We start from the raw sequence: 17,589 nt of genomic DNA on the forward strand, positions 1-17,589 counted from the left end.
AAAGGTCTCAAATCAATCTCATTCTTTAGCTTGCGCTCCGGCTTCGTTTACTCAGTGTAAAAACAAGATATTGAACTAATCCATTTCTTGACTTGGAACAATAAAAGTACAACTCAATCATCATTCACTCAGTCAGAGAAATTGAATCAAACCCTCGAGGGGTACAACATGATTCGGATTCGCTTTCCCATCGCGTTCGGGGGCAGATTCTTCACGAACTTGGCCCGAACGGCACCCGTGTTGCCATGAGGTCGTGTAACTTTGCCCCACACTACTCGGAGGGGTTTTCCGTGTTTCTTCGTCTTGGCTCTGTAGACATACACGCATCGTTTTCCAACGTAGAATTTGGTGTCCTTCGTCTGATCAACGCCTGAAATAAAGACAACATCACATGTCATTTAGATTCAGTGAAATACTGCAAATAGAACAGTCAGCACTGCAAAAAAATCGCATACAGTATTCTCCAAAAATATGAACAGCTCGCTTTAAACAACGGAAACCTTTTAGAGCTCAGAAATGAAAAAGGAAATGAAGAAATGTTTGTTGATGAAAGTTGTCTTTTCTACTCCCAATCACACCACACCCCTCCCCTCCCCCTCACGCACATGAGCAAATTTTTTCACAGAGTAATTGGTTTGTTCACGAGGAAAAGAGTCGATGAACATATTACAGACACTCAAAAGAGCCGATAAATGAATTACCTTCTATTTTGAGGAGTGCGGTGTGTTCATGTTGGTTCCTCAGCCCCCTCTTGTAGCCAGTGAACACTGCCCTGGTGTAGAGTCTGGCCTTGAAGGGCTGCTTGCGTGCCTTTGAGATGGCCTTCGCTGTCACGTCAGACATTATGTTCAGATCTGAATCGAACAATGAGTGTTTTATTAAGTCAAGACAATAACAATTTAACATTCTTCAATTTTGGCTGTACTTAATACCTGGTTATTGATCAAAATGAACACTAAAATTTGCAATTTACGTTGGAAAAAAAGAGTTCATACTATCACTAAAGCTTTGCTTGTGTAATCAGACGTAAAAGACGCCACTGTAATTCAAATTTTGAAGTCCCAAAATATCGCGTCATTGACACACTTTTTCTAGTCGGATTACAGCCTTGACTCAATATTATGAAAAATCAGACTTTGACTTGGTTTTGAAAGGCTGGACTCTTTGCGTATTTCCAAAGCCGATAACTTAAAACTTATACCAAAAAACTACAACAAACTTCTCAAAATTGTGCTCGATTAATTAAAACATAGCTAACAGACAGTTGGAAAAGAGTCAATGAGCGCAATTTTTTTTTTCAATTTTTTTTCGAATTTCAAACAAACAAATATCTGGCTTTTTGAATTTTGATAAAAAACTAGATTATTAAGAAAAAAACTTTCCTTGAAAACTAGATTTTAAGAAAACTAGATTATTAGGAAAAATTAAAGTCTACATTCGAAACCAGAAATCGATCACTTTTTTACACAATTTCAGCTTTCAAATTTTGAAAGTGCATTTTGACTACCTTCTAGCAAATGAACTTGGAATGAACTTGAAAAAAGGCATATAAACCCAATGGCATTCATAAGTGCATTTATGAGTATGAATGCACTTTTTTTTGTTATAAAACAATTTTAAGATTTTTCCTGGAACAAAACCGAAAAAATCATCATGACCTATATTAAGTCCGAACTACGTTCATGACTCTTAAAAAAAAAGAAGTGCATCTGGAGAAGGGTGAACTATAGCTACTCTTATCTTGCCACAAAACGTTTCAAAATGTTTAACACAGAGGCAAAGGTGCACTTCGCATACACAAGCAAAAATATGACCGATATCGCTACGGGGAAAAACTGAATGACTAAAACTTTGAGTCTACTAAATTTCTTAAAGGATGCACGCCAATTATGAGCCTACATAATTGGTAAGTGACGTAGCCATTTATGACGCAAAAGCAGTATCAGTTCATTTGAAAAAAAAATTACCAACTAACATGCCTTAATTTAAAGAGCGGACGCATTTAAACTAGTTTACGAAAAAGTTCATTAAAAACATCCTTCCTGTCCAGGTTGGAACCCTACTATTTTGTTGTGGGCTCCTTCCCTATCTCTACTCAGCAGATTCATGATACCTTGAAGCTAAAGTGCTATTTGTAATATAAAAGTCTGTGTTAATATCCTTAGCATTGGCTGTAGTTAATAGCTGGTTACTGATCAAAATGAACATTTTCAAATTAAACACCAATATTTAGGACTTAGGTCGGAAAAAAAGAGTATTCATACTATCACACATGCTTTGCTTGTGTAATCAGACTTAAAAGAGGCTACTGTATATATTATGAAAAAAAAACAGATTTTGGCTTGGATTGGAAAGGGCTTGACTTTTTGCGTATTTCCAAAGCCGATAACTTGAAAAATTATAACACTAACTAAATTATAATTATAAAACCACCAAAAATTTCAAGTGCTCGATTAATTAAAACATAGCTAACAGACAGTTGGAAAAGAGTCAATGAACTCAATTTTTTAGACGAATGGAAGCACTTCACCGATACTGAAAATTAGCACTTTTTGAAATCTAACTACGGGGAGTTAGATGGGAGCAAAGCAAAACTGTAAAATAACACAAAATAACACACTTGATAAATAACAATTTGATTTTGAATGATTTTAAAATGACACATTTGATTTTGAATGGCATTAATTGCCCAAGAACAGAAAGCCAAAAAAAACCCCGAAACTAAAAACTACCCAAACCCCAAAAATGAATCACATGCATCAATATGAAAATACATATAAAACGAGTTCCAGCAAAGTTACAAGTGCCTGACATTAGAGTAGAGCTGTGCTGAAGCAATTAATCTGACATAACAAACTTAGCCAACAAAGTTGGAAAATAGTCAGTTAACGCAAGGAATTAAAAAAAATACTATATACTATCGAAGAAAAAATTATATGCCCTTGAAACTCGGATTTTCAAGAAAAATTTGTGATTTTTTTTATAAAATGCTGAACACTTTAAGGAAACTGAATCAATAGTAACTTTTTTATTCCTCGAAAAAAATCACGACCTACAAGAGTCTTTACTACGTTCATGGTCTCTTAATAAGCAGACACAAAGCTCCTAAAACAATTTTTTTTGGAAAAAATTTCCAGTTTGCGAAAAGTACAAATCCTGGCCACACTCAAGCTACTGATGTTTCTTTGCGTAGTTTTTCTTAACTCAGAATCAAACCAAGTAAAATTGATTTCAATTCAAATCGTATTCGAAATTGAAAGCATTTCATATGCATAGTTAATTGCACTCAAATCATTTCTTTTGGGCGACTTAAAGAGAAACATTTCTTTAAGCACTTCAATACTGAAAAGCGAATTCAAAATTTTGGTTAAAATAGCCAAACTTGTTGATCAAAACAAAACTGCTTGTATAAAGCTTAACTAAAGAACATCAAAGACCGTTCAAACCACAAATAGCAACATTTGGATAAAAAGAGCTTTCAAATGTCAAAGTTTTTCAAAATTGATTAAATGGCGTTAAAATCAGCATGGAGAAAGCAGACTCTGAAAAGGTAAGTTCAGAGCCCAAATCAGCAATTGAGAAAAAGGGTTAATAAATAGAGTTTCAGAGTTAATAAATAGGTTGAAAAGTAGAAAAAGAACAGCAATTAGAATCCTCGGAGATCTGGTTATCGTAAACATGTTTCAGATGCTGCATTTTGACGTCTTTTTCTGAATAAGTATCCCAATTTTCTCACGTTAATTTAGACGTCGAAATGTTGCATAATGTATTCATTTCACCATTCAGGTTTTGTCGCAGTTTCAGTTGATGAGCACTTTGGAAACACATTTGACAGCAGCGAGAAACTGGCGACACAATTCACAATCCAATCAGGCGAGACCTTGTAAGTGCCGTCCTGAATTTTCTCAATGTGACCAAAAATGTTTTCAGTCACGAAGATTAGCCTCATATCGCCTATCATCGAGTCTTCCTTCATGAATTCGATTTTGACCTTCGGGTCGTTCAGCAACTTTTTCCCCGCTGAATACTCCGGCGCATTGCCCAGAAGCTGTCCGTCGCCGATCTCGATCAGAAGACAGATTTCGTTGTATTTGAAAGTGGCCAGTTTTTCTTGCACGACGAACTTGAGGCCGTTGAAGATTTTCTTGGGGTTTGTCTTATTGGTTTCCCTCGCTCGCAGAACTCCACCCTGGAACAAAGCTTAACTCATATACTGTCACAAAAAATATTTCCAGGAAAAATAGGGGAAAATGTGAGTCTGCACAAAGGAGAAATAATGAAACTAAATTAACGACTTAATCTTTTCATGTCTTATCACAAAATGTGTTCTTTTGAAGCACCACCCGCTGCGTTTACAAAATAAATTGCCTAAAACATAAATGGTTCCCGAAGAAACATTTATGCGACGTAAAACCGTCGGAAACAGCTTATACTAGTACAAAGTATAAGCTGTTTCCGCCTAAATCCTTACAAGCAGCTGTTTCTAAGTTTAAGCTATTTCCGCCTAAATCCTTACAAGCAGCTGTTTCTAAGTACAAACCATTTTTTCATTATTTTTTTTTCGCGTCTTTCAACTTTTCATTAAAATCACTTTCATGAAAACTTTTCACACTTGCTTGTTCTAGGAAGCCAAATATCATACCATACTTGTACCGACAAAGGAGTCCAGTTGGGACAAAACATTTTAAGAACTTGAAGCATTTTTTAGAAATAGAAACTGACCTTGATCCCGCAAACCGATTCAATCAGGTAATTCTCATAATCCAAGTAAGTCCTGTTACTCATGCTTTCTCGCATCCAGTTGATGTCAACCACGTTGCCATTGGTCAAAATAGCTGCTAACACTTTAATAGACGGCGGGTAGCTGGTTGCTTTAGTCTTCGCCTTTCCACACACAATCACATTGCAGTCATTGTTGTAGTTCTGACTTAGCATGACTCGCATCGGGAATTTCTCAGCAAAACTCGCCACCAAATTCTTTTCCTCGTCGCTTAAGCCAGACACCGAGAATATAATGGGTTTGCCCAGAACTGGAGGCGGTCCAGATACCAGTGCGACTGGAGGCTTGACCGGCTCGAATATTTCCCTCTTGGTCTCTTTCACTGCTTGTAGGAGATCAGTGCAGCCGTATTCTTTGGCCATTTTTTCAGCGAGAGACAAAGACGTGAACTCATTTCCACTTGCATCCTGAAACATTTGACCAACAATAATTTTGAAAAATTATCAAATAAAAAATGTTCGATTGTAGCTAAAAATCGTTTCGGGAGAATTAATATTTTCTGATGATGATGCAGTATCAATAATGTTTTCATAATATGATAAAAACAAACCATTGAAGATATCTAAATAATCAATCTCATTTATAAAAAAATACAGATAGCCTATATCGTCTTTACATTTGTTTTGACCACGCGCAAAAGTGCTCGGAGGCAAATATGACCCGGGGTGGTTTTTACCCCCGCAAAAAATGATACTTTTAAAACCAGCCGTACGAAATTAAATGGAAAACCATATTAAAATAGTTCAGTCGCGATTCGTTTTCAGAATCGACAAAATCGGATTGTGAACTTAGTGAATTGAGAGAAACCATTTTTTAAACACTTATATATGCGGCGGACTAGTTTAGGCGATATGCTTCCAATCTGATCCTACTTAACGATATATGCGGCTTCCAATCTGATCCTACTTAACGAATCGAAACGATTTATACTATATTATTCATTTCTCTTTTGGATGAAGACACAGAACTTCAAAATACAATACCTACGTTAGCCCTTTAGCGTCTAATTAGTGAAAACACACCATTATTGAAAAAAGGATTTCAACTTTCAACTGACCTTTCCTGTGGCGTTGAGGTCAGCTCCGAATCGGATGAGGAGTTTGGCGGTCTCCACACAGTTGTTGCTGATGGCGATGTGCAGGGGCATCAAATTCTCATCCCCTCCCGCCACATTCACCTCAGCCCCGTACTCCAACAACAGCTGGCACAACTCCGGCTTCTATACACAGGGTGGGATACAATTCAGAGCACGGCAAAATCGGTCAATCTTTTATGGGCCACATTGATTAATCAGATCAGATCCCAAATTATTTGGCAAAAAGTAGTTAACGCCGTTATATATCTTGACAAGAGTTAAGAACGCAGTGTTTTCATTGTTAAAAAATAAATATTATCTTCATTAACCAGCCAACAGTGTCTAAAAAACTAATAAAGTCGTTTTCAAATGGGTAAAAATCAGAATAATTAATTCAACCATTGAAAATGGGGAGGAACTTTGTATTCAAGTGTTTCTTACAACACAAAATTAGGAACCACGATAATTCGAATGGGTCAACTGATATTTCAAAGCTTTTTCAATCAAGATTCGTACGATATTAAAAATTTCAAAAAAAAAACTTTTTTCAATGTCGAGAAAATCAGTTGGAATTTTTTTTAATTTTTGAGCTAATTTCTAGCTAAAAAAGTGAGCAAGCAGGCTTTTTTTGGTTTTTCCAACAAATTTGTTTGCCACAAATATTTAATCGAACCAGTCGAGTGATATATTATGTTGATGCCCTATCACATATGATTCGAAATAAATTTCAAAAAGTTGTTCCAGTGTTGAGAAAAAATGGTTAACATTTTTGAGTTTTAAATCAACTTCGAGCTAAAGCGATCGAGTTATAATCGTTATATGAAAATTCAGTTTCAAGCTAAGAAAACTTGATTTTCTATTTAAAAAAAGGGCTTTCCAAGTTTAAATTAGCACTTCCTTAATAATCACGGTTTTATAATAAAAATCTAATAATTGGCATATTTTTGTCTTTTTCTTTTTTTCATTTGTCATGCATTTTTTTGAAGACAAATGTTATCAATTATGCCGAAGTTACTAACTTTCTACGCGTTTGAATAATTCTCTAATCACACCACGTACTAAAAACGACACTAAATTTGAAGACAAAACAATTTTAAAAATTTTTATGTGTGGTCGGAAAACTCTGTGATCCTTACACAGCGACTGGCTATCCATCCTCGTTGTTCCGACCATTTAAAAATGTAGAGAAACTTTGTATCGAGTTATGTTTCAGTTTTTTCTTTTTTCTTTTGCACGCAAAATCACGTACCAGAAATAATCCTTGAAATGGGTTGAGTGATATTTATCTGTCGAGAAAAAACCGCTATGAATTTTTTGATTTTTGCTCTCATTTCGAGCTTATAAAGTGAGCGTGCATGCTTACAATGGCTTATTTGAGTTAAAATAAAGCCGTGAAAGCTTAGTTTTACTCGAGTAAAATAATTTTTGGAGTTTTTTAATTTTTGAGCTAATTTCTAGCTAAAAAAGTGAGCAAGCAGGCTTTTTTTGGTTTTTCCAACAAATTTGTTTGCCACAAATATTTAATCGAACCAGTCGAGTGATATATTATGTTGATGCCCTATCACATATGATTCGAAATAAATTTCAAAAAGTTGTTCCAGTGTTGAGAAAAAATGGTTAACATTTTTGAGTTTTAAATCAACTTCGAGCTAAAGCGATCGAGTTATTTGTTTGCCACAAATATTTAATCGAACCAGTCGAGTGATATATTATGTTGATGCCCTATCACATATGATTCGAAATAAATTTCAAAAAGTTGTTCCAGTGTTGAGAAAAAATGGTTAACATTTTTGAGTTTTAAATCAACTTCGAGCTAAAGCGATCGAGTTATAATCGTTATATGAAAATTCAGTTTCAAGCTAAGAAAACTTGATTTTCTATTTAAAAAAAGGGCTTTCCAAGTTTAAATTAGCACTTCCTTAATAATCACGGTTTTATAATAAAAATCTAATAATTGGCAAATTTTTGTCTTTTTCTTTGTTTCATTTGTCATGCATTTTTTTGAAGACAAATGTTATCAATTATGCCGAAGTTACTAACTTTCTACGCGTTTGAATAATTCTCTAATCACACCACGTACTAAAAACGACACTAAATTTGAAGACAAAACAATTTTAAAAATTTTTATGTGTGGTCGGAAAACTCTGTGATCCTTACACAGCGACTGGCTATCCATCCTCGTTGTTCCGACCATTTAAAAATGTGGAGGAACTTTGTATCGGGTTATGTTTCAGTTTTTTCTTTTTTCTTTTGCACGCAAAATCACGTACCAGAAATAATCCTTGAAATGGGTTGAGTGATATTTATCTGTCGAGAAAAAACCGCTATGAAATTTTTGATTTTTGCTCTGATTTCGAGCTTATAAAGTGAGCGTGCATGCTTACAATAGCTTATTTGAGTTTAAATAAAGCCGTGAAAGCTTAGTTTTACTCGAGTAAAGTAATTTTTGGGGTTTTTTAATTTTTGAGCTAATTTCTAGCTGAAAAAGTGAGCAAGCAGACTTTTTTTGGTTTTTCCAACAAATTTGTTTGCCACAAATAGTTAATCGAACCATTCGAGTGATATATTATGTTGATGCCCTATCACATATGATTCGAAATAAATTTCAAAAAGTTGTTCCAGTGTTGAGAAAAATTGGTTAACATTTTTGAGTTTTAAATCAACTTCGAGCTAAAGCGATCGACTTATAATCGTTATATGAAAATTCAGTTTCAAGCTAAGAAAACTTGATTTTCTATTTAAAAAAGGGCTTTCCAAGTTTAAATTAGCACTTCCTTAATAATCACGGTTTTATAATAAAAATTTTATAATTGGCAAATTTTTGTCTTTTTCTTTTTTTCATTTGTCATGCATTTTTTTGAAGACAAATGTTATCAACTATGCCGAAGTTACTAACTTTCTACGCGTTTGTATAATTCTCTAATCACACCACGTACTAAAAACGACACTAAATTTGAAGACAAAACAATTTTAAAAATTTTTATGAGTATGGTCGGAAAACTCTGTGCTCCTTACACAGCGACTGGCTATCCATCCTCGTTGTTCCGACCATTTAAAAATGTGGAGGAACTTTGTATCGGGTTATGTTTCAGTTTTTTCTTTTTTTCTTTTGCACGCAGAAATACCAGAAATAATCCTTGAAATGGGTTGAGTGATATTTATCTGTCGAGAAAAAACCGCTTTGAAATTTTTGATTTTTGCTCTGATTTCGAGCTTATAAGGTGAGCGTGTATGCTTACAATAGCTTATTTGAGTTTAAATAAAGCCGTGAAAGCTTAGTTTTACTCGAGTAAAGTAATTTTTGGAGTTTTTTAGCGCTATTTTGTGAATCAAAAACTTCAAAAAATTCTAGAAATTTCTGCGAAAAATTCAAGTCGAAAGTCTCAAAAAAAGTCGAATCTGCGACCTACAGCAATCAAGATATATTGAGTCTCACGCACTATCCCCTCAGCCTCTCAAGCTTAACATTCGAATGACAGTAGTCACGAATAAAGCAGCTATATATGTGAAACAAATTGTCAATGTGATTCAGCATCAATTACAAACAGACTCAATTTCGCCAATAATAATTTGAAATTAAACAAACTGAAGGCATCAACACTAACTTTGCATGCAACAAATCGCAAAGTATAAAGCCATATTAAGTATAAATTATGCATTTCAAAAATTTGCGAGATATATTCAGTTGGAAAATTTATATAGCTTTTTTCGGTTCATTTGTATAGCTTAATAGCTTTATTCGGTTCATTTGATGAATTAAAAACGCATCAATTATGTGAATTTATTACTATTCGAATGTCAAAGCACATGTTATCAAAAAGCTGTGAAGGTACCCCAATCATTAAAGGGGTGTCTCACCAATATTTGCCACTTAGGTTGGAAGAAAAAAAGGTTAGTATTAATACTCTAGCTTCGCAAGTGTAAACATCACTCTATACTTGGCTGTCAATCAGTTATAATTTTTGACGAACATGTGGCTTTTGTAGGGCCTATTACTGTACCCTATTGCTCCAAATCCATACACAGATCATTCACTCAAAAAAATAGTTTAACAAAACGTTGCTGACGTTCAAATGCATTTCAATCAACCTTTCATTTGTTCAGCAACTAAAGCGTAACATTTTTCACCAATCGAGTTTAACCATTGTTTCTTTACGTTGTTTAAAACATCGTTTTTTCCTTTGCATTCACAAAAAACTACGCTATTTTGAAGTGTTCCCTAGAACTACTGACCATGATGACGCCGTGTTCGTGAATGGGTCTGAGATTGGCGTTGTCTGAGGTGTTGGGGTCTGAGCCCATCTCCAGCCACTCCCTCGCCTTCTCCACTTGACCTCTCTGACACGCAGCATGCAGAGCAGTCTCACCTTTGAAGTTCTTCTTCATCACCTAACAACAAAAAATTAAGTAATATAGTTATCTTGATCGTTTGTCTTTATACGAATCTTTTTCCAAAAGTACTGCGCAACATGATGCCACTTTATTGGCCTATATCATTTTACTTTTTCAGTTCATCTACTTAAAACACAACAATGAAAAAACAAGTATTGCTGCTACTGATTTTCTTCTGTTATTCATAAATCTTCCGAAAAAACGCTTCCGAATCAATGCATAAATCATTGATGAAGATCCTTTCAAATCGTTTTTCCTCATCATTTCTCCTGCTTTTTCTTTGACCCAATTTCATTTTTACGATTTATTACAATTAAAATACCGACCTTCTTGTATGTGGCAGGGTCATTGGCCGCATTCAACTTCACCTTCGGCACAATCTTGTTCTCCACACTGCTCAGAGTACGACCCAAAAGAGGGTTCTGTTGATCCACTCCTGATGCTACGACTGTTGACGGTACAGATTTAGCTTCTTCCTCTTGGTCTTTACTTTCACTCGAATTATCGGTACTCTTAGCCTAACCAACAAAGTAAGGTTATTAAGCAGAATAAACACTAATTCTAACTATTGATCATTTGAAATTATGAAATAAAATCAATTTCTTTCAAACATTTGTTAAAAATACTTTAAATTAACGGCCTTTCAACGATTTACTTATAGAACACACCACATTCGCAGAAACAGCTGTATTGGATTCTTGCTTAGGGGTTTTCGGTTCGCTTTTAGAAGCTTCTTTGGCCGCTGTCCTCGCAGTTGTCTTCCTGGGGCCCGGAGTTGTTTCCTCTTTCTGAGATCCGTCAGATTTCTTGGCTCGCTTCCGAGGGGGCGAAGCGAGGGGTGTGACTTCAGACTACACAAATAAAATACAAAATATGAATTCATTTGTAAAAAAAAAATGTGCCAAAAACCAGCTATGCGATAAAAAAAAACTGCATCTTAAAAATTAATTCTCTCAAACACGTCAAGTTTGGCTATTTCAGCTACGCAGTAGTTGCAGAGTCCAATGAAAGATTTGTTGCGGTGAGAACATTCGGAAAACTTTGTTTCATCAAACCTACAAGAGATGCTATATTTGTATCTCTCCTAACAGTTCTTACATCATCAGTGGCTTTCGCTTCTCCCTGGGGGGCATCCAGTGGATTGTTTTCCAGAGTAGGCAGTCCGGGCACACATGGTTTGATACTCCTCAGGAACTTGAGAGCCGCATTGTCCAGACATACTTCCACGTTAGTATCCGACTTATCCACATTCAAGCTCGCATTACCTAACAGAAGCCACCATTTAGAATATGATTCCTTTAATATATATTCATTCGCTATGAAGCTATTAAAAATGATTACCGGCAATCGGAAAAACCGTTTTAAAAATCGTAAACAAGCGAATAGCAAACGCTTGCTCAACTGAGCTTACATTTGACAATTGCATGGGATGATGGTATGATTTGCTGGTACCCATTTTTAAATTTAAATAATTTGTAAAATCTTTAACCTATGTTGACACATTTTTCACAATTTCAAATTTTCAATTATAAACATTATCATTTCTTTTTGTATAATTCCTTTATTATCTTTGTTGCATTTCACTAGCATTTATATGGACAATTACAAATACGTCACTAATAAGATTCGTTTTTTTTTTGCGTTCAATTTTTAAGAAACAAGTTCGATTTAATGACCAGCATCATTACCTTTCAGTTCAACCGTCACAGCATTAATGAACAAGGGGTCAACATAGGTCAATATGTTGGTGCTTTTCCTAGTCCACAATGCGTCACACTTAGCACCATTGCTCAACACTGTGTCACACTTCAGCTGGGTCACATGGCCCAATAACTGCAGACACTTGGTGCACAACACATGCTGACAGTTCACATTGTAAAACAACAACACAATATTCGACACCAAATCACACTTGGAGCACTTCAGATTCTTTCGTTTCGATTTATCATTCCCACTTTTATCGGTTGGATCCTTTTTAATCACGCCGATAACTGCATCATCCTTTTTCTTAGAGTTCGATTCCTCTTTATTCTCCGCCCCTGTTGCACTTTGTGAGACTTCGCTAGATTTCAAGTCGCTCATTTCATTTTGATCCATCGCTTGCTCGCTGTCAGCTTCTTTTTTCTCAAACTGTTCCTCTTTCAGTCCTTGGGTTGGCTTTTCGACGTCGGCAGAAGACATTTTAGTTGTCGTTTCAAAGTTCAAAAATTTAAAAGATCAAATCAGTCTGAAAAAAAAATATAAAACTTGTAAAAAAAAATAGAAAATATAGAAAATAGAAATCGAAATTAATTAAAAGTAAATATTGTGAAATTTTCAGTGTTGTTTTAAAAGCCAAACCAGCAATGAACTTAGCAGGGAATCAAAATAGATACACATAGTCAAAGCGGAGCTCAGCACATCTTCTGATACATGAAAAACTTGGCATGACAAACATAGCCAGAATTTCTTTAAGTTTGTCTCGAATGAAGATCAATTAGGAAAAAAAACCTGGCATATATTGCAATTGCCAGTGTTATGTTAGCAATCTTGCAAACTTCTCTGATTTAAAACTACGCCGACAAGCCTTGGGTAGAGGCGCGTGTAACTAAAAAGAAGATTGTTCTCAAGAAAACAATGAGCTACAAAGTTTTCAACGAACAATTTTACGCACTCCTCTTTGAATCATAAAATTCTATTCTAGAAGCATCAAATTCAATTGTCGCCCACCAAACACCGCAAAACCGCAATATCAGGCTGACATACTTATCAAGTAAAAAAAACTTGAAATTACTCAGAATCGAAATGTTAAATTTAGAAATTACAGGATAAATCACGATGACGGAATTATATTAAAAAAAGTTGAAATCGGTAAAACCAATGCCGTACAAAAAGACCGACAGAAAATAAGCAAACAAAATGTCCACAATTATGTTTTTCCTAGAAATAGCTCAAACACAACTTCAATATCATCAATATTACTCCATCAAGATAATGTGTTGTTACCAGTAATAACAACCAGAAGTTAAATTTGAATTTTCACAGAAAATTGAGCTTGTCATCGCAAATTCTTCAGTGATTTCGTTAAACAAGTTGTTTACCAGAAGAAAAAGTCCGTGGAATCTTGTTAACTATCCCCCTTACCCCCTATTGCAATAGGGGGATAGGTAACAAGATCTAGTCCGTAATGAATTTGTTAAAATTTTCCTCCGATTCTCATCACGATGTGCAATTATTGAGCTTTTTCTCTTAGCGTTCTGATACTTGCTCTAGGACAAGCGAAAGAAAAAAACTGCGCAAAATTCCGTTTCCCTGTATGATATAAGGCTGCAAAATAAATGCTGATTATAGCCAAAAATATATTTTGTGACTGTCTATGAAAGTAACAAAAATATAACCCAATTTATAAATGACAACATAGTATCAAATGAAATTGAACGTTATCAATTTTTAAACATTTTTAAACACGAATTAGGCATGTTTTGCACGATTAAATTGCACAGATTAACTGTCTTTTAACTAAATAGTTTTTACCAGGCGCAGATTTTCGAGGTATGGGGCGGATTTTTAAAATAATTACGAAAAAAACTTCCAAAAAAAAAGTTAAAAAACGGGCCATAAAAGGCGTCTCAGGCACTTCTTGGAAAATTTTGGCCGAATAATTGCGTTTTTTTTTGCTCACACTCCCCGCAAAATCAGTATGTATTGGCGCCAGAGGGGTCGCTTTGGGTCGAATCTCTGAGGGGAGAGCCATCCCCCCTCCCCCTCAAATCTGCTACTGGTTTTCACTAAGTATTATCAATTAATTAAGGATTTGAAAGCCCATTTTTAAATTCTACTTCTCTGCCAGTAGATTTTTGAGATTTTTTCTCAAAAACAAGGTCTCCGAAGAAAATACGATCGTTCGTTTTTGACTTCAATGTTTCGTTTTTCTCTGCACCAGTTGTAGTTCTTGATTTAACTCGCGGGGAACTCCGTAATATACTTTTTGGCGGTTTCTTGTTATTTTCTTCTTCAGAACTGATAAAAGACGGCAAAAACGGATCAGGATGTCGGGAATTAATAGAATCAGGAGTGCTGTCAGCTTCAATGTTCGTTAATTTCGAAGGTGTTATTAACATAACATCACCATTATCTGACGATGTATGATGAGAATCGCTATTGCTTCCCGCTTCGAATCTAAACTTTGCTGGTACAGGAGATCCTCTCAATGGTTTAGGGCGCTTTAGGTCGTCGAATGAAACGCTATATTGGTCCATTAATTCGATCATGGACTGGAACTTTTCGTTGAAGTCAGTTTCAGGAACAAGTTTTCCCTGGACGAAGAGTTTTTCACAGGGCGTCGCTACAGATCCTTCAACTACTGCGCCACAACCAATTCGTTTCTTTGATATGATGTTACTTAGACATTTTGAACAGAGAACGTGTTCACAAATACCATTACGGTAATTGTATGCATTGACCACGCCACATTTCAAGCATGCAAGCAGATCATACAAACGCTCGAATTTTTCTAATGTTGTTTTCCTATCTACGCTAGTTTTTTTGTTCTTTCTGTTTGAAAAACCCATCACACCTAAAACATGAAGAAAAATTGAATTTTTTCAGACTCATAGCACAAAAAAAAACAATTTTACTCAATCATGAACACTCAAAACAGCGTAACGATACTTTCCTCCAGTGGTAAAAAAAAAATCAAGTTCAAATGCTAAGTTGAGCTCAAATAAATACAACTTTACAATATACACTGAATTAATACAACAGTTAGTGAACTTCAGTTATGGTTTGCTCAAAATGACAGCTATCCCTTGACCCCCACCGATACAAGCAGATCCCACAACTTGCTTTACATCAGGTTCATTTCTGATTCTGTAGGCGAGATGAGCTACAATTCTACTTCCAGATGCCGCCAGGGGGTGACCAATAGCAATCGCCCCTCCACATGAGTTCGTTTTATCTCTGTTCAAGCCCAATTCTTTCTCCACAGCTAAATACTGAGCCGCGAAGGCTTCGTTGACTTCTACCAAATCTAAATCATCCAATGACAGCCCAGTGGCACCCAAGGCCCTCTTAATAGCAGCCACTGGCCCAATTCCCATGATTGAAGGATCACAGCCTGCAGCTCCGTATCCGACAATCCTAGCCAGAGGTTCCAGATTATACTTCTTGCATGCCTCGCCGCTGGCTACAATGATTGTTCCCGCGCCATCATTAACTCCGGATGCTGTACCCGCTGTAACAGTTCCCTCTGCTTTGAAAACCGGTTTCAACTTTTTCAGCATTTCTATATTCGCATCTTTCCGAGGATACTCATCGGTGTTAAAAATAGCTGTTCCTTTCTTGGTTTTGAATTCAACATCGCAGATTTCATCGACGAACTTGTTTTGTTCAAACGCGGCAGCCCATCTCTGCTGAGAGTGCAGAGCGAAGAGATCACAATCTTCGCGTGAAATCTTATACTTTTCAGCTAGATTTTCAGCAGTCAGAGCCATCGGCAATTTGCAATATGTGTCAGTTAAGCCGCTCCACAAAGCATCCTGAACATTGGGATTTTTGCCAAGAGGAGTACCAAATCTTGTTCCCCAAATTGAGTAAGGCGCCATACTCATGCTTTCTGTTCCTGCTGCCATGACTATGTGAGATTCTCCTATATAAATACTTTGACATGCATTGACAACTGACTGAAAACCAGAACCACAGAGACGATTAACTGCATACATCTCACGATCCACTGGAACTCCTGATTTCAGACCAACATGTCGCGCACAATAGATTCCATCTGGAGAGCTGTGAATGACGTTCCCTACAACTACTCCATTGACATCTTCAGGCTTCACATTTGAACTCTTTAGGGCCGCAATACTGCTTTGGACAGCCATTTTAGTAGGCGACCAATCACACAAAGTGCCACCATACTTTCCAAAAGCTGTTCTTTTAGCTCCGACAACAAAGATATCTTTTAATTTGGCTGCCATTTTTAGAATCTAAAACAAAAAAAAGATATAACTACGGGTCAAGATCATGATATGTAACGGTTGCTAATCGCAAGCGTACACATGGAAAACTATAGATCTTTTAAGCAGCTACAAGAAGCTTTTAAATCAGAAGGTCAAAAATCATTATGTTAGAAGTAAGGACACTCCACTTCATTTTTTCGCCCAGAGAAAACACGCTGTTTAACTAAAACACCTCAAATGGTTTAAATTATTTGAACGGAATCTACTTCAACACTTGACAACAGGGCTCTTTTCCTGGAAGTAAAAAGGAAAATGTAAGGAAAGAGAGCGTAGATGCTTGGGAATCAAATTTTTTAAATCTTTACTCTTTTAATTTTATTTTTTTTAAAGAGTGAAGAGAGAGAGAGAGAGATTTTAAGCTTGAGTTCTACAAATTTTTTTAAACTTTTTTTAGGGTACTCATAAGGTCAAAAGAATCATAGTAACCCCTTCATCACGTATTCCAGTCAAAATCCTTGTAAACTTCTAGAAAAAAAATTTATTTTCTACGGCAAATTCTACGGCAACTTCACCATCAGTTCCGATGAAGGTGCACAACAAGGAGACCCGGAAGGACCACCAGTTTTCTCTGATACGATCAATGATATGGTGGGAAACGTGGATACCGAACTCAACATCTGGTTCCTGGATGACGGAAACATCGCAGGCAATTGGCAGCGTGTCCTGTGGAATTTTAGCAGGATCATCGAGGAATCGAAGAAGCTTGGTTTAGAGATACACTCGAAAAAATGCGAAATAACCTTTCTTGGACAGCCATCCATAACTCGTCAACAAGAAATCCTTGACCGTTTCCGGACTATCAGTCCCTTTACCGAAGTTACGAACATCGAAGACCTCGTTATCCTTGGAGCCCCGATTGGACAATTAGCTATAGAGGACTGTATACGACAGAAAACAGAGTCCCTGGAGAGAATGCGTTCTAGACTCGGAGAATTGGAAGCCCACCATGCCCTTTTTATGATAAAGAACTCGTTTGCGCTACCCAAACTCCTATATTTCCTTCGTACAGCCCCTTGTTTTCTATACGAGCAGCTCCTTCAAAATTACGACAACACCCTCCAGAAATCAGTGGAAGAAATCTGCAACATCACTCTAGATTATATATCTGCCTCTCAGTTACATTGGCCATCCACTCTGGGAGGCTTGGGTATTAGTTCGGCATTTATCACTGCACCATCTGCGTATTTAGCTTCAGCGGAGAGTTGCCGGACTATTATTGCCTCTATCCTACCAGACGGATTGGTGAATGTTCCAGTCACGATCGGACAGGCTTTTGAGAAGTGGCAACAACAGAGTAACTGTGTCGAACGGCCCGTCCATCCACACGTTCAAAGCAATTGAACAGG

At 36.3% G+C, this 17,589-nt stretch overlaps 3 protein-coding genes across 3 annotated transcripts in view; all 3 read right to left on the bottom strand.

Annotated features, from left to right (window-relative positions):
- Positions 1–70: 70 nt before the first annotated feature.
- Positions 71–17,589, bottom strand: part of LOC134855216 (large ribosomal subunit protein eL33-like) — a 425,061-nt gene continuing 407,542 nt past the window's right edge. Inside the window, exons 2-3 of the mRNA XM_063871674.1 lie at positions 702–856; positions 71–370 (exon numbers count right to left, since the gene is read on the bottom strand). Coding sequence (XP_063727744.1) covers positions 147–370; positions 702–843 — 366 coding nt within the window. The 5' untranslated portion in view covers positions 844–856 and the 3' untranslated portion in view covers positions 71–146. The remainder of the gene's footprint in view (positions 371–701; positions 857–17,589) is intronic.
- Positions 3,118–12,470, bottom strand: LOC134855465 (BRCA1-associated RING domain protein 1-like). The gene is made up of 8 exons (XM_063871998.1): positions 11,936–12,470; positions 11,346–11,512; positions 10,916–11,098; positions 10,574–10,765; positions 10,089–10,244; positions 5,838–5,999; positions 4,723–5,187; positions 3,118–4,189 (listed from the first exon to the last, which is right to left on the bottom strand). Exons 1-8 carry the CDS (start codon positions 12,426–12,428, stop codon positions 3,776–3,778), a joined length of 2,232 nt encoding a protein of 743 aa, XP_063728068.1. The 5' UTR covers positions 12,429–12,470; the 3' UTR covers positions 3,118–3,775.
- Positions 14,915–16,233, bottom strand: LOC134855311 (3-ketoacyl-CoA thiolase, mitochondrial-like). Its single transcript, XM_063871800.1, has one exon. The coding sequence runs from the start codon at positions 16,199–16,201 to the stop codon at positions 15,005–15,007; it is 1,197 nt and encodes a 398-aa protein (XP_063727870.1). The 5' UTR covers positions 16,202–16,233; the 3' UTR covers positions 14,915–15,004.

Source organism: Symsagittifera roscoffensis, chromosome 10 (assembly GCF_963678635.1).
Source record: "Symsagittifera roscoffensis chromosome 10, txSymRosc1.1, whole genome shotgun sequence".
Taxonomy (NCBI): Eukaryota; Metazoa; Xenacoelomorpha; order Acoela; family Convolutidae; genus Symsagittifera; species Symsagittifera roscoffensis.

Coding starts and splice junctions, on each gene's coding strand:
- LOC134855311 (XM_063871800.1), bottom strand. CDS start 16,201: ATGGCAGCCAAATTAAAAGATATCTTTGTTGTCGGAGCTAAAAGAACA.
- LOC134855465 (XM_063871998.1), bottom strand. CDS start 12,428: ATGTCTTCTGCCGACGTCGAAAAGCCAACCCAAGGACTGAAAGAGGAA. Junction 10,766..10,915: donor CAGCTGTTTCTGCGAATGTG/GTGTGTTCTATA, acceptor TTTGTTGGTTAG/GCTAAGAGTACCGATAATTC. Junction 6,000..10,088: donor ACGAACACGGCGTCATCATG/GTCAGTAGTTCT, acceptor CCCTGTGTATAG/AAGCCGGAGTTGTGCCAGCT.